The sequence below is a fragment of the Sus scrofa genome, chromosome 1, assembly GCF_054392235.1.
Source record: "Sus scrofa isolate SSC_HxYL_T2T_F1_AM1 chromosome 1, Sscrofa_HxYL_maternal_Yorkshire_Landrace_v2.0, whole genome shotgun sequence".
In the NCBI taxonomy this organism is placed as follows: domain Eukaryota; kingdom Metazoa; phylum Chordata; class Mammalia; order Artiodactyla; family Suidae; genus Sus; species Sus scrofa.
Window position 1 is genome coordinate 26,065,267 of NC_139383.1, and position 26,624 is coordinate 26,091,890.

A 26,624-nucleotide genomic window follows, 5' to 3' on the forward strand; every position below is an offset into this window, starting at 1 on the left:
TTTGTAATAGATTCACTGGCTCTATTTCTATTTAATTGGTCTAGATGGGTCCTGGTATCAGTATTTCTGAAAGTTCCTTGAGTAATTCTACCATGCAATTTGAGGTAAGTCCATTGGTCTGTAGCAATGGTCAGCAAAACTTTTCTTTAAGGAGCGGAGAGTAAATATTTTAGGCTTTGAAGATCATTTGAAGATCATATATTCTCTACTGTAATTACTCAGCTCTCATGTAGCCGCCACAGGCAAATGGGCATGGCTATGCTCTAACAACTTCCTTTCTAGAGACCAAAATTCTAATTCATATACTTTTCATGTGTCATGAAATATTCTTATTCATTTGATGTTTTTTTTCAACTATTAAAAAATATAGGAGTTCCCGTTGTGACTTGGCAGTTAACAAACCTGACTAGGATCCATGAGGATCCCTGGCCTTGCTCTGTGGGTTAAGGATTCGGCGTTGCCATGAGCTGTGGTGTAGGTCTCAGACACGGCACAGATCTGACATTGCTGTGGCTGTGGTGTAAACCAGCAGCTGTAGCTCTGATTCAACCCCTAGCCTGGGAACCTCCATATGCTGCGAGCGCAGCCCTAGGAAGAACAAAAAAAAAAAGTACAGATTGGTTTTGTCTTACAGGATTTACGATAACAGTCTGCAAGTGGGATTTGGCCTAGGGACTGTTGTTTGGCAGTTCCTAGTTAATGGTTTATTTTCTTCACTGCTTCAATTTGGTTCCAAAAGAGAAAATGTTTCCTTAGTTACATCACTGATAATATCTTCAATGAATCCCAGAACTGACTACTTATTTTAAGTCAGTTTATCAGAACATTTTTAAACATGGCAATGCATTTCCTTATTAGGCTCTGAAGTTGTGGCCATTGAGATGCTTTTATCTATGAGTAACAAGCATGGCTTAAAAGGCTTTCAACAGTAGGAAAGGTATTATCTCATTAAAATAGAGAGAATTGCAGGGCTATTGTTATTTGAAAATGTCATCAGCCCAGATGTTTTCCATCTTTCATTCTACTATCCTCAATATTAGTCCTGCCTGATGTCTTGCCTCATGGTGGCAAGATGGCTGTAGTAGCCCTGGGCATCACATGCAGACTCACAACATCCAAAAAAAACAAAGAATAATTCCTTCCTTGAATTTATTTTGAATGTGGGGCAGTCTATTTTTAGACCAAGGCCCTCCTCCTATGTAAATCTCCCCTTAAGTCTCAAGGACCAAATCAGGCCCTGGTGAAGGAATTGAGATTACCATGATTACCTATCATGATGCTTGCCTTGGCTTCAGGATCTGGTCTGCCTTTCACAGGTGGCCCCAGGATCCCAGAATCAAATCAGGGTTCTGATAGCAAAGGAAGAGGAAGAAATGGCAGTGGGGCAAAAAAAAAAAAAAGTCTCACACAGAACTAGATTGTTAGGATTAAAAAAAATAAGGCGGCTGTCTCCTAAACTCCTCATTTCCATTTGTTTATTTACTTCCTTTAAAAGACCATTAGACAATTGTTGAGTACAATTTTCCTGAAAGATAGCTTATTGATTTTTCACTCAAGTAGGTTACATTTTGCTTCAGCCTTCAAAGACATTTCTATTACTCCCTTCAGATTACATTTAAAAAGGAATGTATCCGATTTTGGCTTACTTTGTTCTTTTTCTAAACCTGTACCACGTTGTGTGTGTAGCATAAAAATGTCCATGTCAAAAAAGGTTTAAAAAGAGTCATCACTTTTTTCTTTTCATTTTGAACTATCAAAAGATTGTTTCGTTTTGCAGGTTGTACTCTGGAAATAGTAAAAGTAGTTTTCCCTCCAAAATTAAGGACCTAAAGAGTTGAAGAACCATGAATGTCACCTCCTGCCCCTCCCCAGCCCCATGGGTATCCTGACATACCTCCAAGTGGTACACGACCCACCTCTACCTGCCTATTTGAAAATCATGGAGGGAGATCCGTATCTATCCCAAACTCAGCTGTGCCCATCCTATTGTGAGCCTTGACCCCCGGTCAGGAGTGGGGACTGAAATTCCACATTTTTAATTTTCTTGGAACACCATCTGGTACCATGAAAAGTGCTCTGGCCCAAGACACAGAGGCCATGCTTCTGGTTCCAGCTCTGCCTCCTGGGAGGTATTTAACATTGGACCAGTCGGCTCTAGTTTTGACATCTGCAAAGCAAGAGTTTGAACTGTATGATTTATAAGATCCCTGTTAGAGCTCATCTCTGTTTCTCTTACCATGTGAGTCAAGATTTTGACCATTATTTTTCAATGTTCAACTGATTTCTACTGTTTCTGCTGCTTGGTAAAGGCACACATTGTCACAGTGTCCCCATGATCATGGGTCAGAGCAGCTACTCTGTCCTGCCACAACACAGTCTGTTCTAGACTGAGACACTCCCTCATAACTAAACCAGACCCTCTCATTCTAGGAGTCAGCTCAGAAGGTAAGCAAGAGCAGCACTACATAGGAGACAATTTTGGAGAGATTTGTTTTTTTTTTAAAACTAAAATGTTTGCAAATGTCCATTCTTTCATTATTAATATTAGAACATATTTCACCATTATTTCGCCATTATTTATCACAACCATTGACCACTGCAGTTCCAGAGGTATTTTTTCCTCCTTTTAGAACTCTCTATGCATCTTCACACAGAAATAATATGATGAGGCCCTGAACAACTTGGGTAGGAAGAAAAGTTTTATTTGGCGGTAAAAGAAGTTATCTTTGGCTTTTCAATATTTTTTCTGTTGGCTTTCTCTTCAGAGCTAGTTCCTACACTCACTAGTAATTCTTTTTCCCCTCCTCAACTCACATAGAACTTTCTTGTTTCTCAGGGATGTTGCATGTAATGGAAGAGCCCAATCTTCCTTAGAAAAACCTGGGGAGATCTTTCCCTGAAAGAACTTGAAAATGGGTTGACAAGATTCACATTTGTTATGCCTCCCCCCCCCAAAAAGTGTCCCATTCATCCAGGCCTCCACCAGTGAATAGCAGCTTCTTGGGTCGAGATGCCCTTGTCCCCTTTCTCAGGTCCACTCGATGCAGGGCTGGGAGCAGTGTTCTAAAAGGTTTTCAAGAGCAGTTTATATTTGCTTTTCCGGTCCAGGTGAAGCCTCTTCATACTGAGGGCTCCCATCCAGAGCATCCTCCCTAGGGATGTTCCTGGTGGCCTCTTCATAGGAGGGCGGCAAGGACGCTGAGAGGAGGGTGGCCTCGCGGGGCAGAGGGGAGTAAGGGAAGTTCTGTTCGATGCTCCAGGATAAGCCGGGCAGGAGGTCAGTCACCTCTTCTGCAGGCGGATGCTCTGGGAGGTCAAAGCCAGAGACCTGTCCCTGGAGCCGAGTGGCCCTGCAGTGGCGGTACAGGAAAAGCAGCAGAAAGGCCAGAAAGAGTAGGGTGGTAGCTGGAAGAAGGATGCACAGGAAGGGCTCCACATCTTCCCTGCTGGAACTTATCTTCTGGCCACCCTGGAGTCAGGGAACGAACTTGGGTTAGAAGATGGGGACAGAAGACCCCTGCATTTCTAAGGCTGGCCTTTGTCTTCTTCTTGTATTCTTATCATAATTTACTTGCTCTAAAAATTACTAATCATTCACTTATGCCAATGAGCTTGAGCCCGCATGAAGTGCACTTACTTGATAGAATATGAAATGCAGAATGTCAAAAATACACAATGATACCCTATAATATTTCCACTGAAGTCAAAATATTAGAATATGTTTTAGCTGGTAGGTCCATCACTTATTCTTTGCATGAACTTACTATTTATGTACTTCTTAAATTTAGAATTAGACCAATAATGTTTTATTGCTGCAGAGGGATCATATGGAGCTTCTTTAATTCTGGAGTAAAATATGACATCATTATGTGTTCATGTCATATGTAAATAACATTTGAAATCTGATTTGATAACTGAAACTTGTGAGGATTAGATTTTGAAATTTCCTCAATTTTTTTTTTGCAATATTTGCAGGATGATATAGAAATTTTCAACTCTCTCAAGAAAAAGAATTGCAGATAAATTTTCAAGCAGCTTAAAAAGTACTGATTTTATAGTATCAGCTCATAAGAGTAATGATAGTTCTCAATGGAGTAAATATGGTAATAGGCATGAAGTGATATTTCAACAGCAAAGTAGAGGAGCCATATGAAAAAAAATTAAAAAAAATTTCTGTTCCAAATTGCATAGACATGGCTTTAAATAAAGCTACTAGAAAAAATGAAAAGCTAAAAATCCTTTCTGTTATAGAGAACATGCAACAACACCTGTGATTGTTAGTGTCCACTACTATAGAGGAAAAGAAAGAAGTGTGAAGCTTTTTAATTGTGGCTTTTTGCTTTGTTTTGTCTTTCTAGGGCCACCCCTGAGGTATATGGTTGTTCCCAGGCTAGGAGTTGAATTGGAGCTGTTGCAGCTGGCCTATACCACAGCCACAGCAGTGCCGAATCCAAGCCTTGTTTGGGACCTACACCACAGCTCACCAGATCCTTAACCCACCGAGCAAGGCCAGGGTTCAAACCCGGAATCTCATGGATATTAGTTGGATTCGTTTCTGCCGTGCTACAACAGGAAGTGCTATAATTGTGTTTTTTTAAAAAACAGCATATTAAATCTATGAATTTAAAATAAAACGTAATGAATGCTGAGGTTTCTGCCGTGATTTTGGTGGGGAGAACAAATGTTTTGCTGCTTTGTGCTGCTTTGACCTATTAAGAGCCTGGCTTATCTAATGTTGTTTGTGTAATCTTTTTTGATTGCTAAAGAATTAGCAACATGTTTGTTATTTTGACTCGAAATTAGATGGTTTATTTAATAGTTACACCGTGAGATATTTTGTCTTTGGTAAGATATGAGTTAAGATTTTGTAGCTTTAAAGTGCATAAAATTAAAGATTTTCTTGGGCAGCAGAGCATGGTCTTTGAGGTTTGACAGCTCTGGCCTTGAATTACAACATGACCTTCTGATACCTGCGTGATCATGAGTCATTCACTAGCCCCCTCTGGGCCAGGGTTTTCTTCTCTATGAAATGAGAATAAGAACATCTTTTTTGGAGGGTTGGCAGGAGAATTTAATGAATCAATGAACTATGAATTCTTTGTTTTCTCACACATAATCAAATTTATCAGACGTATTTAAAATCTGTTGTGATGTAACAAGAACGGTATTAAGCTATAAGAATAGAAGAACTCATAAATTTATTACAATTATTAAAAAGTCAAGTCGGACTCAGAAAGCAATTGAACTGTTTATTTTCTCCCACTAGATGAATCATTTAAAATGTTAAATCCATTAGCTCTTCATACTTAATCACCCTTCAACCTTGATAAACATGGGCCATTTTGCATTAATTTGTTTTCCTTCATGCTCCTTTAGTAACGTGGATGATAATAGTTCCTAAACAGTTTTGGACATCAAAATTTAAATACTCTGTTATACTCTATAGATTCAATATGCATAGAACATAAAGATACTTAGTGTTCTATTTTAAAGTTTTTATGAATTAGACCTTCTTGTTTACCAACTATGCCATTAATGGTGTTAGCTGCAAAAATCTGTGAAAGGAGAGATGCTATGGTTCCCTTCTGTAATCAGTTCTTCCATTTGTTCAGTTACATTTGTTCAGATATCAAGTGGCACTAAAATACCTAATACAGTAGATTAGGACAATTTCTTAACATAAAGAACTCTCTTTTTTTTTTCCTAGTTAAGAGAATGCAGTTACAGAACAAATTTATGATTGTATCCTTAATTTGTTTGTTTAATAATTCATGGTATATTCAAATTGTTTTGGATTTTTTTAATGTAGAAAGGATGTCTTTTTTAGTCATGTATTCTAATTTGTTCAATACTGTCAAAGCAGTATTTAAATCTTTACTATTTCTCTGATGTGTATATTGACTCAAGGACTTTGCTGTTCAGGGAATACTTTAAAGAAATACCCAATTGAAAGTGTAACTGCTGAAGGATATATCATTATATATGTGTGATATATAGTTTTTAATAAGTAATACGTGTGTGATAGTTTTTTTTTTTTTTAACTGAAAAGTGGTTTTAAAGCATTTAATACCACTTGGTTTTCCAGAAAACAGGAAAATGGGTATATTTCCCTCTTGCTAGTGGAAAGGAGTATCAGTCATTTCCCTGCTGATCATAAGATTAATTCGGAGTTTTTAGGTATCTACAAATACTCTTCCTTAATGCTGCCTCAGATTGAGACTTCTTTGGTGATTTCTTAGACAAAGCAAAGCAGCTGCTGTATTTCTTAGAGGCAAGTCCTCCTTGACCCGCTGCTACCCCTCCTAAAAGAGCCTTGGCTTATGCTAACTCTTTGAAAGAGCTGGAGAACCAAAAGAAGTCTCCTTATCTTCTTTAATTTTTTTTTTAAAGTGTAGATATTGCTCATTGAGCAAAGGACAAAGTTGTAATACTAAGGCACAAAAATTTGTTAACTCCTAGCTTCAGATGCTCTCTTTTTGATACATCAAGTATCCTTAGAATATATTTGTGGCAAGTTTGACTTGAATTGATCATTGTCAAAAGAATCCAACTTTCAAATTCCTTCTTTAGACCACATGCCAGTCAGTGAATTCATGTTTTTGATACACCCATAATGCAAAATGTTGCCACTAAATTTTCCTGAAAATACAGGCACTGTTGGCTTCAAAGCTAATAAAGGTATGTTGGGGAAGAAAAGGCATAAGGTATTAGGTACAGACCTGCAGCTGAGTTTCCGGAAGAGGTAGGCTTGGTTCGCTGGTTAACCACTCGTATGTCCCCCTGCCAGCATGGCCAAACTCCCTCCAGCTGCTGCCCAACAGTCCTCGCATGTTTTCATCCAAGGGATGCACCGGTCACCCTGCCACCTCGCTGCCCAGACTTCAGCAACACTGCTTGTTCTTGGCCTGCATCCAGCTTGGGTGTGTTCCGCTGATGGCTGTTGGTAAATTTGTTCCCTGAGGAGTGTCAACAGGGAAAAGAAACCAACCAGAGGAACCTCTCAGGACTGAGTGTATTTAGATTCTGTGCCTCTGCATCTGCTTTTGTGGCCTTTATCGCTATAAGAATTGATTGGCATCAGATATCAGCTATGAGCTAGATTTCAGACAGAGGAGTTCTCTGCATTAGCGTTATTACAGTGCCGGAATGGTCTTGGTGAATAAAGACCTGTTTGTATTTAGATGTAAATAAGACCCTCTCCCTTCTCTTACCACATCCCTCTCCAGAGATCCAGCTGAGCAAGAAAAACTACTCAAACTGAATTTCCTTTAATTATTTCTGGATTCTATGATACACAGAGAAGGGGTATTTGGTAGAGAAGCAAGACTCATTAATAACATTTTGGTGAATTATTTAGATGAAAGATGCTAATGATTAAATTGTACAGAAGCCAGAGAGACACTAGCTCAGATTGCTTGGAGGGAATGTTTGCTGGTTTCAATTTTTTTTTTTTTTAAAGTCAAATTACCGATACTTACATAGTCTTCCTTCTGATTACCTTGTGAAACTTTATATGATTATTTATATCAAGCTTAAAAATAAGAAACTTTCCATTTAAACATTCACTGAGGTAACTTTAGGATGTTTAATTCTACATATTTATTGAGAATTGAATATTTAAGAGATGACAGTCGGATACTCTTTCTTTTAGTAAACTTCAAGTATTTACTCAAAAATTACAGCTCAGTGTTGCTGTCACCCGTGTTCTTATCCAGATATCATTTTCATTCAAGTGACTGTTATGACACTGAGCTAATATTTAAGTGGGATATTTTTTCTTAATTAGGATTCTCAATCTCTGGCCCCTGGTGGTCTATGGATAGGTTTTGGGGAGAGAGTGAACTCTCTAAACTTTGAGAGATATCTAATTTTTCTTGGGAGGATCCATAATTTTCATTACTTTTTCAAAGACAGCTGCCCTCCCCAATACACTTTGATGCTTTCTCAAACTTACCTGTGATAAACTTTTCACGAACTTTCCCGGTGTCTCAGTGGGTATTCTAGTGAGGGACGCCTTTGTCATTTTATCCTGTCCTTTCTTACTGTGGAGTAAGTTGATTTTTTTTTTTTTTTTTTTTTTTTTGTGCTTTTGGTTAACACGGTGTCTTGTTCCATTGATGTGTTCCTATTTTAAGTCACTCCTGTATCAGGAGCACCGAGCAGACAGCACACCATTTGGTTTTTTTTACATGTCAGTGGCTTTGCCAGAACTATGACGCCTTGATTCCTTCTCCATCTTACCGACTTACTTAACACTTTGATTTCTTAAGAAGCAGATTGGAATCCGAATCAAAAGCACTAAATGTGCACCTGTAATGTTGACCCTCCTCCAGCATTGAACGAATCATACAAAAATTCCTACTCTTCTGGATACATTTTTGGGGACCAAGAGAAACAGTATACAAAAGATATATAATACATCTAAAGGTGATAAATCCTGGAGTTCCCATCATGGCTCAGTGGTTAATGAACCTGACTAGTATTCATGAGGACTTGGGTTCAATCCCTGGCTTCGCACAGAAGGTTAAGGATCCAGCATTTCTGTGAGCTGTGGTGTAGGTCGCAGACACGGCTTGGATCTGGCATTGCTGTGGCTGTGGTGTAGGCTGGCGGCAATAGTTCCAGTTCGACCCCTAGTCTGGGAACATGGATATACCTCGTGGGTGGCCCTAAGAAAAGGGGGGGATAATAAATGCTGTGGAGAAAAACAGAAGGAACAGAGTAAACGCTGAAAGGGGAGGCTTTTTTTTTTTTTTTTTTTTTTTTGGTCTTTTTGCCATTTCTAGGCCGCTCTTGCGGCATGTGGAGATTCCCAGGCTAGGGGTCGAATTGGAGCTGCAGCCTCTGGCATAGGCCAGAGGCTGCAGCAACGCAGGATCTGAGCCGTGTCTGTGACCCACAGTACAGCTCACAGCAACGCCGGATCCTTAACCTACTGAGTGAGGCCAGGAATCGAACCCGAAACCTCATGGATCCTAGTCAGTTTCGTTAACCACTGCGCCATGATGGGAACTCCAGGCAATTTTTTTTTTTTTTTTTAATGGCCACACCCATGGCTTATGGAAATTCCCTGGCTAGCTGCAGCAATGTCAGATCTTTAACCCACTCTGCTGGGCTGTGGATTTAACCTATGCCTCCATAGCAACCTGAGCCACTGCAGTTGGACTCTTAACCCACTGCACCACAGGGAAACTCTAGGGGGAAGCATTTTTTTTTTAATTTAATGCTTAGGAAATCAATGCTCAGTGTAATTCATAAACTAGATCAATTTGTATAGTAAGTAACAGTCTGGATAGGGAATGGAACCCATGTCTGCCAAATTCAGAATGCAGTCTTTTTTTTTTTTAGTTTTTATTACTCAAATGAATTTATCACATCTGTAGTTGTATAATGATCATAACAATCTGATTTCATAGGATTTCCATCCCATAGCCCAAGCACATCTAGGGGGAAGCATTTTAAAAGGGTGAAGTCAATTAGGATCTCACAGGGAAAGTGATATTTGTGTAAAAAGGTGAAGGATTCAAGGGACTGAGCCATGAAGGTTTCAGAGGGAAGAGCACTGCAGATTAATGGAATAGCCAGTGCAAAGGCCCTGAGGCAGTCACACGTCTGATAAATTCTCAGAATGGCTAGTAGGTTAGTGTAGCTGGAGCTGTGAGTCAAGAAAAAAGTAGAAGACAGTGTCAGGAAGGATATATGGCAGTTGGCTGGGCTGTACAGGGTGCAGGGCTCATAAAGCTTTGTGGGAATTTTGACTTTTACTCTGAATAAAATGGAGGCACCATGCATTTTGAGCAGAGGAAAGACAATTTCCGAATTCCATTTTAAATGAATCACTCAGCCTCTTGTGTTGGAAAGAGATAGGAGGATTAAAGGCAAAAGCAGGGAGACCATTTGGGGCTCTTTGAATAATTTGCGAGAGGAAATAATGCACAAGAGCAGTAGGAGTGGAGGTGGTGAGATTCTAGAGAGAGTTTAGGGAGAGAGTCAACAAGATTTCTTGAACTGAAGGTGGTATAAAGTTGAAAAAAGATCAAGAAAGATTCTGTTTTAGGCTTGAGTAACAGGAAGGATGGCCACTGCAGGGGGAAGCCTGGAAGGGCAGGTTGTTTTTGGTTGTAAGCAAGACAAGTAAAAGTCTGGAGTTGAATTTTGGGCACGATTAAGTTTGCACTGTGTATGAGTTCGGGTATTTGATTTTGGAGTTGAGGAGTGAGAACTAGACCACAGACAGTAGTTAGACCTCATTGGCAGGGAGATGGTGTTTAAAATTCTGAGACGTAATGAGATCATCAAGAGAATGAGCATCATTAGGATAGGTAGGCAGAGTGAGTGGGCAGTGCAGTAGAAGAGAAACCAAGAGTGTGTGATGAGATGGAATCCAAGGGAGGAAAATGGTTCTAGAAGGAGGGAATGGTTATCTGTCTCAAACAGTTACTATATGATCAAGTAAGATGATGGATGGGATTTACTACAGGATGTAACAAAATAGAGGGAAGGAGTGTCCTTGGTTGTATGGACAAGAGCAGTTTTGGAGGAGTGGTTGAAGAACAGCCTGATTGGAATGGTCATAAGGGAAACAGGGAAGGAGAAGAATTTGTATGTGGTGAATATAAACAACTCTTGTGTTATTTTTGCTTGAAAGTGGATCAAAGAAATGATGCAGTAGTTGGACGAAGTAGAGTCAAGAGTTATACAGCAAAACAGCAAGTCAATAGATGATAGAGAAAAGAACACATTGGTATATCAACGATTCTACTTCTATGAATTTTTTCAAAGGAATAATGTGGTACTTGCTTTGGCAGCACATATACTAAAATTGGAATGATACAAAGATTAGCATGGCCCCTATGCAAGGTTGACATACAAATTCATGAAGCGTTCTATACTTTTTGAGTCACTTTGCTGTACAGAAGAAACTGGCACAACATTGTAAATCAATGATAATTTAAAAAATGATGACTATTCAAAGATGTATATATTGTCAAAAGATGTTTTAACACGCCTTAGATGTCTATAATACGAACACCTGGAGGTAAAAAAATTCCAGAAAATGCTAATTAAAAAATTCAGATATACAGATATAAAGAGATAACATCACCTGAAAATACCTTCCAGAAAGATGTAAACATGCTTACCACATATTAAGAGGAACTTGTCAGAAAATTGCCTGTTTGTTAACAAATTTTTATGTCTCTGTTTATAGAAAAAAATTCAAGCACTAACAATAATAATTTTTCCACTTAGTGGGATTATGAGTTGCTTTTTAGGGGATTAGGGTTCTTCTTTTTGCTAATGAACATTTTGTAATTTTTCATGAATGTGTTATACAAGCAAGACAAAATAGTTTCTAAGATTTGTCCATCTTTGAAGGCCCATGTAAAAGATGTCCTGTTTTAATATTCTGCAATTTCCTGCCCTCCACTCAAATGAAGAATGCACTACAATTTTCTCTGCATTCCCTCAGGACGTTAGTTATTCCAATATTACTTACGTAAGTCAACTTTGTATTATTTCAAAAATAAATTAGGGGGAGTTCCCGTCATGGCTCAGCAGTTAACAAACCAGATGAGGATCCATGAAGATGAGGGTTCGATCCCTGGCACTGAGGTTCCGGCGTTGCCGTGAGCTGTGGTGTGGGTTACAGACACAGCTTGGATCCATTGTTGCTGTGGCTGTGCTGTAGGCTGACAGCTGCAGATCTGATTCCACCCCTAGCCTGGGAACTTCTCTCATGTGCCGCAGGTGCGACCCTAAAAAGCAAACAGCAAAAAAAAAAAAAAAAAAAAAAAAAAAAGTTAGGAAATTTGACTCAGAGAAGACTCACTGAAGAGTGGTATGAAATAATGATCTCTGGTGTGACTTCCACCTTAGGGAGATGTGCTTAGCCTGTAGAGCCAATGACTGAATTTGCTGTAACTGCTTACAGAAATGCTATAGCATTTCAACTCTAGAAAGTTACACCTGTGTAATTTTCAACTAATATCCTTTTTTTTTTAGGCTTCCATAGTGAGGATTTTTTTTTTTCCTCTACACTAAAAGGCAGAACACTTCTTATTATTTAATTGGGCTTTTAGCTAAGATTTTTCTATTTAGGATTTTATAGCTTGATGTTAATTACAAACACGGACTACAGTTAGTCTGAAAATTTTATTAGCTACCTCTTAAACTTCTCTAAGCATTTTAGAATGGAGGAGAGAAGTGTTTTACATTCTACTTAATTCTTTTCCTTCTCTCTCTTTTTAAAAATTGGCATTTGATTGCTCTGTTTTTCTTACTTCTCTTGATCTCAACATTGTTAATTTCTTATTTTTATTTTCAAGCACTACCAGTATGTCTAGGTTTTCTGATTCTCCTGGTTGAGGAGATAGGGGAGTTTGACTTTGTTATGTTAGACATTTTGTCTTATGGGTCAGTAACAGAGAAAAAGTCCTTGAAAACTGAAGGTCAGGGAAGGTTGAAATGAACTAAAGATGCCTGTAGAATGGTAGGTTTTTTTCACATTTATTTTTTCAACTAGAGAATACGTTTGAATTTTAGCAAACTGGTCAGTGTACTTTCTCAAGATGTTATTATAAGAATTAAATAAGCTTATATTTGATTAGGATGACTGAAAACCTAATCAGAGGATGGCAGGCAGCACTGTGACGAATCACTCTGCCTGCATCCAAGTCCATGGAGACCCACGGGTTCACCTAAAGGTCAGCAGATCTGGCTTTGGCTTTTGTTGGCATTGGCCCTGATAGTCTGGAAGGAAAGATGTAAAGAGTTTGATTAAACCCACTAACAATATGCACTAGAAAAGAAAGCTGCCCCAGAATGACCCCCCCCCCGCCCCCCAACCCCATGGCATATGGAGTTCTCAGGCCAGGGATCAGATCTAAGGCCCAGTGGTGACCTGTGTTGAACTGCAGCAACTCAGGATCCTTTAACCCTGTTCTGGGTCAAGGATCAAACCTGCATCTGGCACTGCAGAGATGCTGCAGATCCCATTACTACTCCTCAGCAGCAACTCCTAGAATGACTTATTTATTTATTTTATTTTTTTGGTCTTTTTAGGGCAGCACCCATGGGCATATGGAGTTTCCCAGTCTAGGGGTTGAATCAGAACTATAGCTGCTCGCCTATGCCACAGCTACAGCAATGCCAAATCCAAGCCAAGTCTGTGACCTACATCACAGCTCATAGCAACACCAGATCTTTAACCCTCTGAGCGAGGGCAGGGATTGAACCCACGTCTTCATGGATACTGGTCGGTTTTATTGCTGCCTGAGCCACAAAAGGAACTCCTAGAATGACTTTTTTTAAACCAACCAAATGTGACAGTTAAAAAAAGAAATTATTGACACGCAGGGTTTTTTTAAGTTTTGTTGAAGTGCAGTTGATTTACAATGCTGTGATCATTTCTGATGTACAACAAAGTGACTGAGTCACGCATACACACACACCCCTTCTTTGCCAGATTCCTTTCCCATATAGATGATCACAGAATACTGGGTAGAGTTCTCTGTGCCATACAGCAGGTCCCTGTTGAATACGAGCACTTATGGAAATGGAGGTTTGAACAGAAGATTTTTAAAAACTTTTTATGAAGGAATAGTATGAAACAGAACACAAAGATCGCATATGTTTAGTTTGATGAATTTTATTTCATTTTTATTCACTCCTGTAATCACCACCTAAAACAAGATATGAAACATTTCTATTACCCCAGAAAATTTTCTTCTTTTGCAATCAAATATTTAAAAGTTTTTATCTACAGGGGAACAATATTTTTAAAAATCTCATTCTTCAGAAAAATCAGGTAGCAGGATATGAAATTTATAAGCTTACTGTATTCTCTAGGTATGAACTTGAATATTTTCAAATATTTGGCCTTTGGTTTTCTGTGCATGGAACCAAGGAAAGTCTAGGCATACTTAGAATAATGATCACAAATGTCTAGAAATCAAATTGATGAATTTAAAAGAGGAACTAGTAGGTAGATACAGTTAAACATTCTCATGTAATTTGTCTATGCGTAATTTATTTCTTTATTCATATATTCATATATATATGACAAAGACTGGGTTAGATCGGGTGGAAGAACCCCATTATTTGCTACTTAAATTGTCATATGTTGTCATTATCTATTTTTCTTACAATCACTCTAAATTATAAGAATTGTTCCTAATTTTGCAGATTGGAAAGTTTGAGGCTTGCTTTAAACAATCTTGGGGAAAAAAATTCCAAAGTTTTCGAAGAATATGCAGTTCCAGGAGGCAGGTCTGGATACATCTGTCTGTGAAGCCAAGTTTAGATAACAAAGAAGGCTGAGCATGGCCAGCCTACTATTTTCCCCAGAGTGCTACTAAGGCAACAGATTCCCAGGAAAGCTTATACATGATCTATTTACATTTTCTTCCTGATCTTGCCCTTTCTTCTGTGATTTTTAACCGAGAGGAAAAAATAAAAGTTTAAAGGAATAATAAAGGACATAAGAGACTTAAATGCTGGGTAATCAGCTCTTGAATAACAATAGAAACTAATTTTCTTTTTGGATGTAGGAGAAATGATAGGATTTGAAACAACATCAATGCCTATATATAGGAGAATGGTTGAATAAATTACGATGTGTCCCTACAAAGGCATATGATGCCATTGTAAAAAAAAAGATGAGGAAACCTCTATGGATGGATGAATGAGAATGTGACAATAGGGATAAGAGGGAGCAACATTTCTCTAATTACACCTTTTTGTGTATCTCTGACTCTTAGAACCTTGGTAATGTGTTACATATCCAGATTTTTTAACTTTTCTATAAATTGGTCAACTTTATGGTTTTTAATTTATTGGAATCATTGATATCCTTTATTTTTTTAAATAAATTTTACTGGAGTGCAGTTGACTTAAAATGTTGTGTTAGTTCCATGTGTATAGCAAAGTTAAAAAAGTAAAGAGGAAAAAAAAAAAAAGAACCAAAACTGTTCTCTATTGTTGATTTTTATTTTCAGACTTAAAAAACAAACAGGAGTTCCCATTGTGGCTCAGTGGTTAACGAATCTGACTAGGAACCATGAGGTTGCGGGTTCAATCCCTGGCCTTGCTTAGTGGGTTAAGGATCTGGTGTTGCCGTGAGCTGTGGTGTAGGTTGCAGACGCGGCTCAGATCCCGCGTTGCTGTGGCTGTGGCGTAGGCCAGAGGCTGCAGCTCCGATTCAAACCCTAGCCTGGGAACCTCCATATACCGTGCGAGCGGCCCAAGAAATGGCAAAAAAAAAAAAAAAAAAAAAAAAAGACAATAAAAATAAAAAACAGAACAAATTTTTTTATGGTTCTGAGTATTTTAATCAGATCTTAATCATTTTTTAAATAATACAAAGAACTTGGATCAGCTCAGCCCTATCTTTGCTCCTAACTTAAACGATCCGATATTTAACTCTGTTATTTTCTTTTACATTAAGAGACTTTGGATGGGGTGGGAGGGAGGGGATTAACTTAAAACTTTAGGTTTTCAGAAAAAATTGAGCAAAAAGTACAGTTCCCATATATCTTTTGACCCCACCTCTAATTTCCCCTATGTTTAACATCTTACATTAGTGTGACATACTTGATATAATCAATGAGCTGATATTAACGATATCAATGAGCTGCTAGAGTTTGCAGTTTAACATTAGGATTTACTCTGTTGAATGTTCTATGGGTTTTGACAAATGTATAATGACATGTATCTGTCATTACATTATCGTATTAAATAATGGTGTCACTGCCCTAAAAATCCCCTGTGCTCTGCCTATTCCTCCCTCCCCTCCCCAATCCCTGGAAACCACTGATCTTTTACTATTTCCATAGTTTACCTTTTTCCAGAATGTCACACAGTTGGAATCACACAATGTATAGGCCTTTCAAATTGGATTGGCTGCTGTCACTTGGAAAATTCCTCCATGTCTTTAAAGTTCCTCCATGTCTTTTTGTGGCTCATTAGCACATAAAGTTCCCTTTGTTTTTTAAGTCTGAAAAGAAAACACTGTTGCGTCAGGTAATTCTTGTTTAGGTTTACCTATATATTTACAAATTTCTTGGCATACTTTTTTTTTTTTTTTTTGTCTTTTTAGGGCCACACCCATGTGATATGAAGGTTCCCAGTCTATGGGTTGAAATGGAGCCTAGCGACAGGCCTACACCACAGCCACAGCAACAGCAACACCAGATCCAGCCCTCATCTGCGACCTACACCACAGCTCACGGCAACACCAGATCCTTAACCCACTGGGCGAGGCCAGAGATCAAACCTGTTTCCTCGTGGATAATAGTAAGATTTATTTATTCTGAGCCACGATGGGAACTCCATTGGCTTACTGTTCTTGCATCATATTTTCCCATAACAATCATTAATTATTTTCCTTTCAAGAAGGAATAAATCACTCTTTCAAAAACACAAAATACTTTTATTTTACTCTCATTGTTGAGATAGGTTCTCTTAGCAAATATTTCCAGATTTAGCTGCACAGGTGTGGGTGTTTTTACTTTATTTTTTGGGGGGGTAGTTTAATTTTATGGGCTCCTTTGTCTTTGGATATAGATTATCTTTTTTGATGGGTTCTAGGTTTTTTTTGTTTTGTTGTTGTTGTTTTCTTTTGTTTTTATTAAGGGCTCTTCAGCAGTTAGTTATGATTTTGTTGTTCTCATGGGAGGAGGCATGCTCAAGGTCCTCCTAGCCCACCGTCTTTTCTCCCTATCCTCTTTCATTCCCTTTGAGATTGTTATTAAATATATTTTAGGACAAGACCAGACCCAAACTTGGGATCCGACAAGATGGCCCGTTTGCCCTTCAGGATTAAGAAGGAAACCCAGTGGTTGCTGAAAGAACCAATTCCTGGCATTAAAGCAGAACCAGATGAGACCAACGCCCATTATTTTCATGTGGTCATTGATGGCCCCCAGGATTCCCCTTTTGAGGGAGGGACTTTTAAACTTGAACTCTTTGTGCCAGAAGAGTACCCAATAAAACCTCCTAAAGCACGTTTCGTGACCAAAATTTATCATCCTAATATAGACAAGTTGGGAAGAATATGTTTAGATATTTTGAAAGAAAACTGGTCCCCAGCACTGCAGATCCGCACAGTTCTGCTATCCATCCAGGCTTTGTTAGGTGATCCCAATCCAGATGATCCACTAGCATATGATGTAGCGAAGCAGTGGAAGACCAACAAAGCCCAAGCCATAGAAACAGCTAGAGCATGGACTAGACTATATGCCATGAATAATGTTTAAATCCCTCTGATCATCCAGTGTGCATCACTTCTCCTGTTCAGCCAAGACTTCTTCACTTTTTGTTTGCATTTAATGGACACAGTCTAAGAAGAATTATAGGATAAAAGCCCAGATAGCTTCATCCCTTTGGTGATTAAATGCACATTAGCAAATCTAGGTCTTAACCTGGTTCGCTGTTGTAAAGCATGAGCAGAGGCTAAAAGTATCATCAGATTGTTGTGCAATGTTTAAAAGCAGTGGCCCCTCTCTGCATGTATTCATTTCTCCCATCATGGTTTAAGCATAAAGCACTGTGAAACAAAGTAGTTGTTAGGGTTAGCTGCACTGGGGTGGGTGTTTTTCTTTATTCTTTGAGGGAGGGAGATAGATTTAATTTTATGGGGTCTTCCTCCCCTTTTTATGGTGATCTAATAGCATTAGTTAAAAGAAGCTAACCACTTCTCTAGCCAAGTCTAACTTTATTTAGACACTGTAGATGGACAAGTTTGTTTGAACCCAAATGGGAACATGAAACAAACATCACAGCCCTCACTAACAACACCGTGACTTTGCTGTCAAGTGTAGAATCCTCCCAAAATCTTGTCCATTTTGTATGGCTTGTCTGGAAACTTCTGTAAATCTTATGTTTTAATAAAATATATTTTTTGTTATTTTAAAATAAATAAATTACACCTTTTTATTCTCTCCTCGATGTCTTTTTTTAAAACCAGTTTTAAAATTTAAGTATAGTTAATTGATAATGATGTGTAGGTATACAGCAAAGTTATTCAGTTATATATACATGTTATTTTCCTTTATAGATTATAAGATATACATATTATTTTCCTTTATAAGTTATTATAAGATATTGAATATAGTTTGTGTCCTATACAGTAGGTCCTTGTTTATTATATATATATAGTGATATGTATGTTAATCCCCAAATCCTAATTTATCTTTCCCCCACCATCCCCTTAGATAACCATAAGTTTATTTTCTATGTGAGTCTATTTCTGTTTTGTAAGTTCATTTGTATCATTTTTTAAAATTCTACATTTAAGTGATAATAAGGGATATTTATCTTTATCTGACTTCACTTAATGTGATGACCTCTAGTTCCATCTATGTTGTTGCAAATGGCATTTTTTTATGGCCGAGTAATATAGTGTGTATATATGTGTGTGTGTGTTTGTATACATATATATCCATCATATTTTTGCCTATTCATCTGTTGACAGACATTTAGGTTGCTTCCACATCTTGGCTATTGTAAATAGTGCTGCGGTGAACATTGGGTTGCATGTATCTTTTCAAATTAAGAGTTTTCTCTGGGTATTTTTCCAGGAGTGGGCTTGTTGGATCCTATGATAGTTATGTATTTAGTTTTCTGAGTAGCCTCCACACTGTTCTTCATAGTAACTGTACCGATCTACACTCCCACCAATAGTGTAGAAGGGTTCCTTTTTCTCCACACCCTCTCCAGGAGTTATTATTTGTAGACTTTTTGATGATGGCCATTCTGACTGATGTGAGGTGATACTCATTGTAGTTTTAATTTTCATTTCTCTAAGAATTAGCAATATTGAGTATCTTTTCATGTACCTGTTTATTATCTGGATGTCTTCTTTGGAGAAACAGCTACTTAGATCTTCTGCCAGTTTTTGATTAGGTTATTATTATTACTATTATTTTACATTAAGCTCTGTGAGCTGTTTGCGTATTTTGGAAACTAACTCCTTGTTGGTAACATTGGATTTTCATTTTGTTGCTAGTTTCCTTTGCTGTGCAAAAGATTTGAAATTTAATTAGGTCCCATTTTTAAATTTTTATTTTCTTTACTCTAGGATGGATCAAAAAAATTGCTGCAATTTATGTCAGTGTTCTGCCTATATTTTCCTCTAGGAGTTCTATGGTATCTGGTCTTACTTTTATGTATCCAATCCATTTTGAGTTTAGAACATTCTCTAACACCATATAGAAATATAATTTCATTCTTTTACATGTAGTTGTCCAGTTTTCCCAGTACCACTTATTGAGACTATCTTTTCATCATTGTATATCCTTGCCTCCTTTGTCATAGATTAATTGACTGTAAGTTCATGGTTTTATTTTGGGGCTTTCTATCCTATCCCACTGATCTATGTGTCTGCCTTTGTGCCAGTACCATACAGTTTTGATGACTGTAGCTTTGTAGTATAGTCTGAAGCCAGTAAGCATGATTCTTCCAGCCCAGTTCTTCTTCCTCAATATTATTTTGGCTATTTAGGATCTTTTGTGCTTCCATACAAATTTTTACCTTTTTTTTTTCTAGTTCTGTGAAAAATGACATTGGTAATTTGATAGGCATTGCATTGAATTTGAAGGTTGCTTGGGTAGTATAGTTATTTTACTGATATCGATTCTTCCAATCCAAGAACACTGTGTATCTTTCTGTTTGTGTCATCTTCAATTTTTTTTATTAACTTCTTATAGCTTTTGGAATACATTTCTTTTACCTTCTTAGGTAGGTTATTCTTAGGTATTTTATTCTTTTTGATGAAATGGGCAATGAGATTATTTCCTTAATTTCTCTTTCTTATCTTTTTTGTTAGTGTATAGAAATGCAATAGATTTCTGTATAGAAATTTTCCTCAACACTTCTTAACCTCTCTTTTCATGTTGCATTTCTTTGTGCTTTGTGTTTTCAGCTGATTAGTAATTCTCTCCTCCATCAAGTTTTATCAGCTGTGAAACACATCTGATATTTTTCATTTCTAGATGCTTTAGTTTTTTTTTTTTTTCATTTCTAGATGCTTTAGTTTTTTTTTCCCCCCTCAAAAGCAGTTGATAAGTTTTTATAGTCATTTCTAAAATACTTTATTTTGGGGGCACCTATTATTTCTTTAAATTTTTTTTATAACTTCATTTCTATATCTCCTCATTTAACTATCTGAGTCCTTTAAAGTCAAAGTCATTATTTTTGCCTAATCTCTCTTAGGAGACTGAAAGTGGATTATTTATTTATTTGTTTGTTTGTTTTTGTCCTTACGCGTTTGGTATCTTCTAAAATTGCGAGGTCATATTTTGTTGAACTCGGCTCTGTGGGAATCCTGAGATACTAAATTGAAGATACTTTCCCTAGAGATGATTTTCATTTAGTACTTACGGGGCCAGCACCATCTTGGAATCACTCTAGCTGCACTTGAGTATTCAGGATTAAATGAGGGAGTTGAAAATCCAGCTTGTCCACTCTGTTGGAAGCCCTTGGCTCAGTCTTATAATTCCATGATGATAGAGGCAAGTCTACCTTGCTGCTCTCTGCTCTGGTTTCAGCTTCACCTCACCCCACCTGTAAGATTCATGAGTATTCTGATGCACATTGCTATAGGATAGAGCATTTCTTAATCTTATTTGACCATGAAACTTTTTTGGGGGTGGGGGACTTATTTTCAGATCTAGTCTTCCAATGAACATTCCTTGAGCAATGCTGTTCTAGTTCAGCACCTTCATTTTATAGGTGAGGAAACTGAAGTTTTGTGACTTGTCCAGTATTTCACAAAGAACTGGTGTTAGAACAATGGAAAAAATCCTTTGTGTCATAAAACCAGTGTGCTTTCTAACCATGGAAATTCCCATAAGTATAATATGACATGTCTCACTATTAGACATGTTTCTAAGAACTATTTTGGGGTACATATTTGTTAAAATATGTAAGTAAAATCTTAATTTTTTTTTTTTTTTTGGAGAGAGGATGTGAGAGATGGTTGATGGTATCAATAATAAAAGGATAGGTGTTGTTCTTGGTTGTGGTATATGCTGTGTAGTTTCCCAGTAATTAAGCTAAGTGATTTAGAATTGCTGTTGAAATACAGAGGGCCAAGGCATTAATAGTAAGTTCATGGTCCAATTTATCCAGATGAAAGCCTTTGAATTGAAATGTGCATTATTTAACAGTCTCCTCTTTGACATACAGTTGGGATTCTGTTGATTTAATTTGGGGCCATCAGTCTTGAAATGCTAACTTTAATCTGTATTCCCATTTTACACCTCATTCCTTAAAAAGTAGTATTTGTAACTAAAAAGCTTGCTAGATCTTACATTCCAGTTTCTTGTCTTTATATATTTTGCTTATACTTCACACATATTTTTAAGATGCCTGCTGGTAGTTTTCCTTGCAGGTAGATTTGTAAATCATTGTTACAATAAATAGTTAATACTGAATTGAAATTTGAAACTCTATCCCTCATTTACTTAATTACAGAATACTAGAGTTTGGAGGATACTTTGATGGTGGAGTCTAAGTTCAGGGCCTCAGATTCTGAATTAACCATCAGGCGAGTGATAGAGATTTTTTACTACTTGACAATGTTTTTGTCATTTATTGAGCAAATATTTCTACTGGATATCTATTAAATTCTATCTAATACATTTTGCATTTATTGAGCAAGTATTTCTACTGGGTATCTATTAAACAGTACATATAAAACAGTCCATGCCCAAAGAAGCTTGTAATTCTGTAGGAGACAGACAAACAAATGAATAGTTAGAGGTCAATGTGAAACGTTTGGGCAGCTGTATGCTCAAGAGGAATTGGAACCCCTAGGGAGGGTATCTAAGTCTAATATAGAGGTGAAGACCAGTGTTCTGCAAGAGATATGTAATCAATTTTTTTTTCTCCTTCCAAACATTCACCACTCTCTTTAAATCCTTTGCCAACCCCCACCCCCGCCTTTTCCCTTAGGCTCGTTTATTCTCTCCAAAATGACTATTAAGCAAGACTGTGTCCTATTTTTATCACCTTTCCTCATCTTTTTTCATCCACTGTTGTGGGGGTTGGTGCTATAGAAAGCTGTCCCTTTTGTTCAAAATAAGTTTTGTCTGCTCAGGTCCACCTCCAACCTATCATCCTATCATCTCCTCCTTCATGGGATCCTGTTCTTTCTCCAACTGTCTCACTCTCCCCCACCCTTGTCTCTTCCCTCCCTATCTCCCTCCCTCTCTCCCTCTTCCCTCTCAGGCAGTCATGTGTGTGCGTGCTCGCGACACACACACACACACACACACACACACACACACACACACACCCCATCCTGTCTTCTCTCATACCGCAGGCTGTCACATCCACCCTGCACCCATCCCTAGCAGATAGTGACTATCTAAACTCTCTCTTTCAAATGATTTTCCTCAACTCCATAAGCTTTAGATTATCTCCCATTTTGAAATGAACAAAACAAAAAACCTTTGTTTTCTTTGACCCTATTCCTTCTTGCCCTCCTTACCTCCACAATTTTTATTTTATTTATTTATTTGTGAAATTTTATTTTTTTAAAAAAATACATATATTTAAATACAGTTACTTTCACACAGATTATTATATCATGGATCTTAAGAAACAGATCAAGTGACTCCCTCTGGAGAAGTAGAATGGAAGATATGCTGAGACAACTAGGAAATTTATTCTATACTTTATCCCATTTTGTATGGCTTTCATCTTTACTATTTAGTATTATCTATTACATTTCAATTTTTCTTTAAAAATTAGCATTATATTAAAATTGTGTATATTATGCAACTAAAATTTATAAAGAAGAAAGCCTTATATACCATTAAATATTTTATATAGCATAATAAAAAGAATAACTTAACTGGTAAGAATAACAAAAATAATACACCCTCTGAAAATAAGTAAAATACAAAATGCATAAATTGGTTAAAAAACAGTGTAACTATATAAATATGTCCTCACAATTTGTTACATCTTATTGATTCTCCAATATAGGCATTATACCATTCTAGGTGATGTGATAAACAAGACATTATAGACCTTACATTGTACCATGGAGAGAAATGTTTGTTAATAATACAATTGTAGAACTGTATTATTTAATTATACAGTTTCACTATTTAATTATAATTATCATAAATTCTTTGATGGAGAGGAAATCAGAATCAGATGTAAGAAGACTTCAGCATTCCAAGAATGGTGTCAAATGACCCCCTTCATGATGGATTATGCACTTATTTACTATGAGATATATTTCTTCTCCAGAGATTCCTTGTTTGGGTATCAATTGTAGATTTTTGGTTTGCAGTTATTCTGAAGTTTTGATATGAGTCTATATGTATATGAGGTTGTTTTAAGTTGTTGTTCTCTTAACTGAAAGTTCATCTCCAGTGTCTTGCATTTGTACCTACCTCTTCTCATGATTTCTGATTTTGGTGGTATTTGTGCATGGATGATTTCGCATCTTTGCTGTATATATACCTTTACTGGTGAGCCTTGTCATTTGTGAAATTTTTGTTTCCTGTTGCTGTCTTTTCTTTTCTGCCTAGAGAATTTCCTTTAGTATTTATTGTAAGGCTGGTTTAGTGTTGCTGAATTCTCTTAGCTTTTGCTTATCTGTGAAGGTTTTGATTTCTCCTTCAAATCTGAATGAGAGCCTTGCTGGGTAGAGTATTCTTGGTTGGAGGTTTTTCCTTTCATCACGTGAAGTATATCATGCCACTCCCTTCTGGCCTGCAGAGTTTCTGCTGAAAAATCTGCCAATAACCTTATCGGGGTTCCCTTGTATGTTACTTGTTTCTTTTCCCTAGCTGCTTTCAAGATTTTCTCTTTGTCTTTAATTTTGGTCAGTTGGATTAATATGTGTCTGGGTGTATTCCTCCTTGGGTTTATTTTATATGATACTCGTTGTGCTTGCTGGATTTGAGTGAGTGGTTCCTTTCCCATGTTAGAGAAGTTTTTGGCTATTATCTCTTGGAATATTTTTTCTCTCCCCTTCTCTCTCTCTTCTCCTTCTGGCACCCCATTATATGGATGTTGGTGTGTTTAACGTTGTCCCAGAGTTCTCTGAGACTCTGCATTTGTTTTCAATCTTTTTTTCTCTTTTCTGTTCTGCATCTGTAATTTCCACTAATCTGTCCTCGACCACCTTGCTTATTCATTCTTCTGCCTCCTGTATTCTGCTGTTAGCTGCTTCTAGTGAATTTTTTATTTCAGTTATTGTATTTTGCATCTCTTCTTGTTTAAGTTTTATATCTTGTATCTCTTTGGTCAGTGTTTCCTGTAAGTTATCCATCTTTGCCTCCAGTTTATTTCCAATGTCTTGCATCAACGTCAGCATCAACAATCTAAAGTCTTTTTCCTGGAGGCTAAGAATCTCCTCATTGCTTAGCTGATTTTCTGGGATTTTTCCTTTCTCCCTCATCTGAGTTATAGTTCTCTGTCTTTTCATTTTTATAGGTTTTTGGTGTGGTGACCTTTTTACAGATAATAGGATTGTAACCTCTCTTACTTCTGGTGTCTGCCCTCCTTGTGGCTGAAGTCTGTATGGGGGCTTGCTCTAGGCTTCCTGATGGGAGGGGCTGATGCCCACTGGTAGGTGGGGCTGATTCTAATCCCTCTGGTGGGTGGGGCTTAGTGGGATTAGAGGCAGCTGTGTGCCTGAGGGGTCTTTAGGTAGCCTGTTTACTGAGGGGTGGGGCTGTGATCCCACCTGGATTGTTGTTTGCCCTGGGGCTTCTCAGCAGCTGACTGATGGGCAGGGCCAGATTTTCCTAAAATGGCCACCTCCAGAGAAAGGCATGCTGCTGAATATTCCCGAGAGCTTTGCTTTCAATGTCTGTCCCTCATAACAAGCCACATTCACCCCTGTTTTCCCAGGAGGTCCTCCAAGAACTGCAGTCAGGTTTGACCCAGATTCCTATGGAGACCTCGCTCTGCTCTGGGATCCAGTGCACGTGAAAGTCCATGTGTGCCTTTTAAGAATGGGGTCTCCATTTCCCCCAGTCCTGTGGAGCTCCTGCACACAAGTCCCACTGGCCTTCAATGCCAGATGCTCCAGGGGCTCTTTCTCCCAGTGCCAGATCCCTGCATGTGAGGGTTTGATGTGTGGCTCAGAACTCTCACTCCTGTAGGTGAGTCTCTGTGAACCAGTTAGTTTTCAGTCTGTGGAGCTTCCCACCCAGGAGGTATGGGGTTGTTTATATCATGAAATCACCCCTCCTACCTCTTGATGTGGCCTCCTCTTTTTCTCTGGAGTAGGGTATCTTTTTTAAGGTTTCAGGTCCATTCGGGTGGAGATTGCTCAGCTTTTAGTTGTGAATTTTGTTGTTTTTAGGAGAGAAGTTGAGCTCCAGTCCTTCTATTCCTCCATCTTCAAGATAATATTTCTACCTCCACAATTTTTAAAAGGTCATTTTTCCTGTCTTCCTTTCTCTCTATACTATGTGGCTACATCTCTCACTCTTGCCCTCAAATGGGATCTAATGAAGGTCATCAAAACCTTCCAATTGCTGTGGACTCTTTCCAGTCTTCATTCTACTTGTTCTTGCAGAAACTTCTCTTCCTAAAGTGCTCATTTACTCGACTTTGTAACACTGTTCTCCTCCAGTCTAACTGGTTGTTGTTTCTCGGTCTTCTCTGAGAGCAACTTTCCCACAGGCTTCTGTTTTTACCTAATCTATTGGCTGCTATGGTAAGCTTTCTCCAAAAAATTCAATTTATTTATTTCTTATATTTATTGTAGTTGATTTATATTGTGTTAGTTTCATATGTACAACAAAGTGAAGTACACACACACACACACACACACACACATATATATATCCATTTTCTTTCAGACTTTTTTCCTATATAATCTATTACAGACTATTGAGGGTTCCCTGTGCTATACAGTAGGTCCTTGTTGATTATTTATTTTATATATAGTGTGTATATGTTAATCCCAAACTCCCAATTTACCCCCCCATTTCTCCTGTAGTTACCATAAGTTTGATTTTGAAATCTGAGTCTGTATCTATTTTGTAATTAAGTTCTTTTGTATCATTTAAAAAGTTAGATTCCACATATAAGTGATATCTAGGTCCATCCATGTTGCTACAAATGGCATTGTTTTGTTCTTTTTTATGGCTGAGTAATACTGTATATATAATGTATATATACCACATCTTTGTCCATTTATCTGCTGGTGGACATTTAGGTTGCTTCCATATCTTGGCTACTGTAAATAGTGCTGCAATGAACACTGGGTTGCATGTATCTTTTCAAATTAGAATTTTCTCTGGATATTTGCCCAGGAGTGGAATTGCTGGATTATATAGTAACTCTATTTTTAGTTTTTTTTTTTTTTTTTTTTTAAGGAACCTCCACACTATTTGCCATAGTGGATGTACCAGTTTGCATTCCCACCAACAGTGTAGGAGCGTTCCCTTTTCTCCACACCCTCTTTAGGATTTATGGCTTGTAGACTTTTTGATGATGAACATTCTGACTGATGTGATGTGATACCTCATTGTAGTTGTGATTTGCATTTCTCTAATAATTAATGATGTTGAGCATCTTTTAAAGTGATGTTCCGTATTTTAATAGACTGGATGGAAAAGAACAGAAAAAATATATCATGTAATCAT

At 37.7% G+C, this 26,624-nt stretch overlaps 1 protein-coding gene, 1 non-coding gene and 1 pseudogene across 2 annotated transcripts; 2 read left to right on the plus strand and 1 right to left on the minus strand.

The window, feature by feature from the left end:
* Positions 1–1,148: 1,148 nt before the first annotated feature.
* SMIM28 (small integral membrane protein 28) lies at positions 1,149–6,892 on the minus strand. The gene is made up of 2 exons (XM_085025139.1): positions 6,720–6,892; positions 1,149–3,469 (listed from the first exon to the last, which is right to left on the minus strand). The coding sequence occupies exons 1-2, from the start codon at positions 6,828–6,830 to the stop codon at positions 3,086–3,088; spliced, it is 495 nt and encodes a 164-aa protein (XP_084881265.1). The 5' UTR covers positions 6,831–6,892; the 3' UTR covers positions 1,149–3,085.
* Positions 6,893–10,792: 3,900 nt separating this feature from the next.
* Positions 10,793–10,896, plus strand: LOC146405985 (U6 spliceosomal RNA). The gene has a single exon (XR_014832324.1). It is a non-coding gene; the product is annotated as a U6 spliceosomal RNA (small nuclear RNA).
* Positions 10,897–16,680: 5,784 nt separating this feature from the next.
* On the plus strand, positions 16,681–17,374 carry LOC100154647 (ubiquitin-conjugating enzyme E2 N pseudogene; annotated as a pseudogene).
* The last annotated feature ends 9,250 nt before the right edge of the window (positions 17,375–26,624 follow it).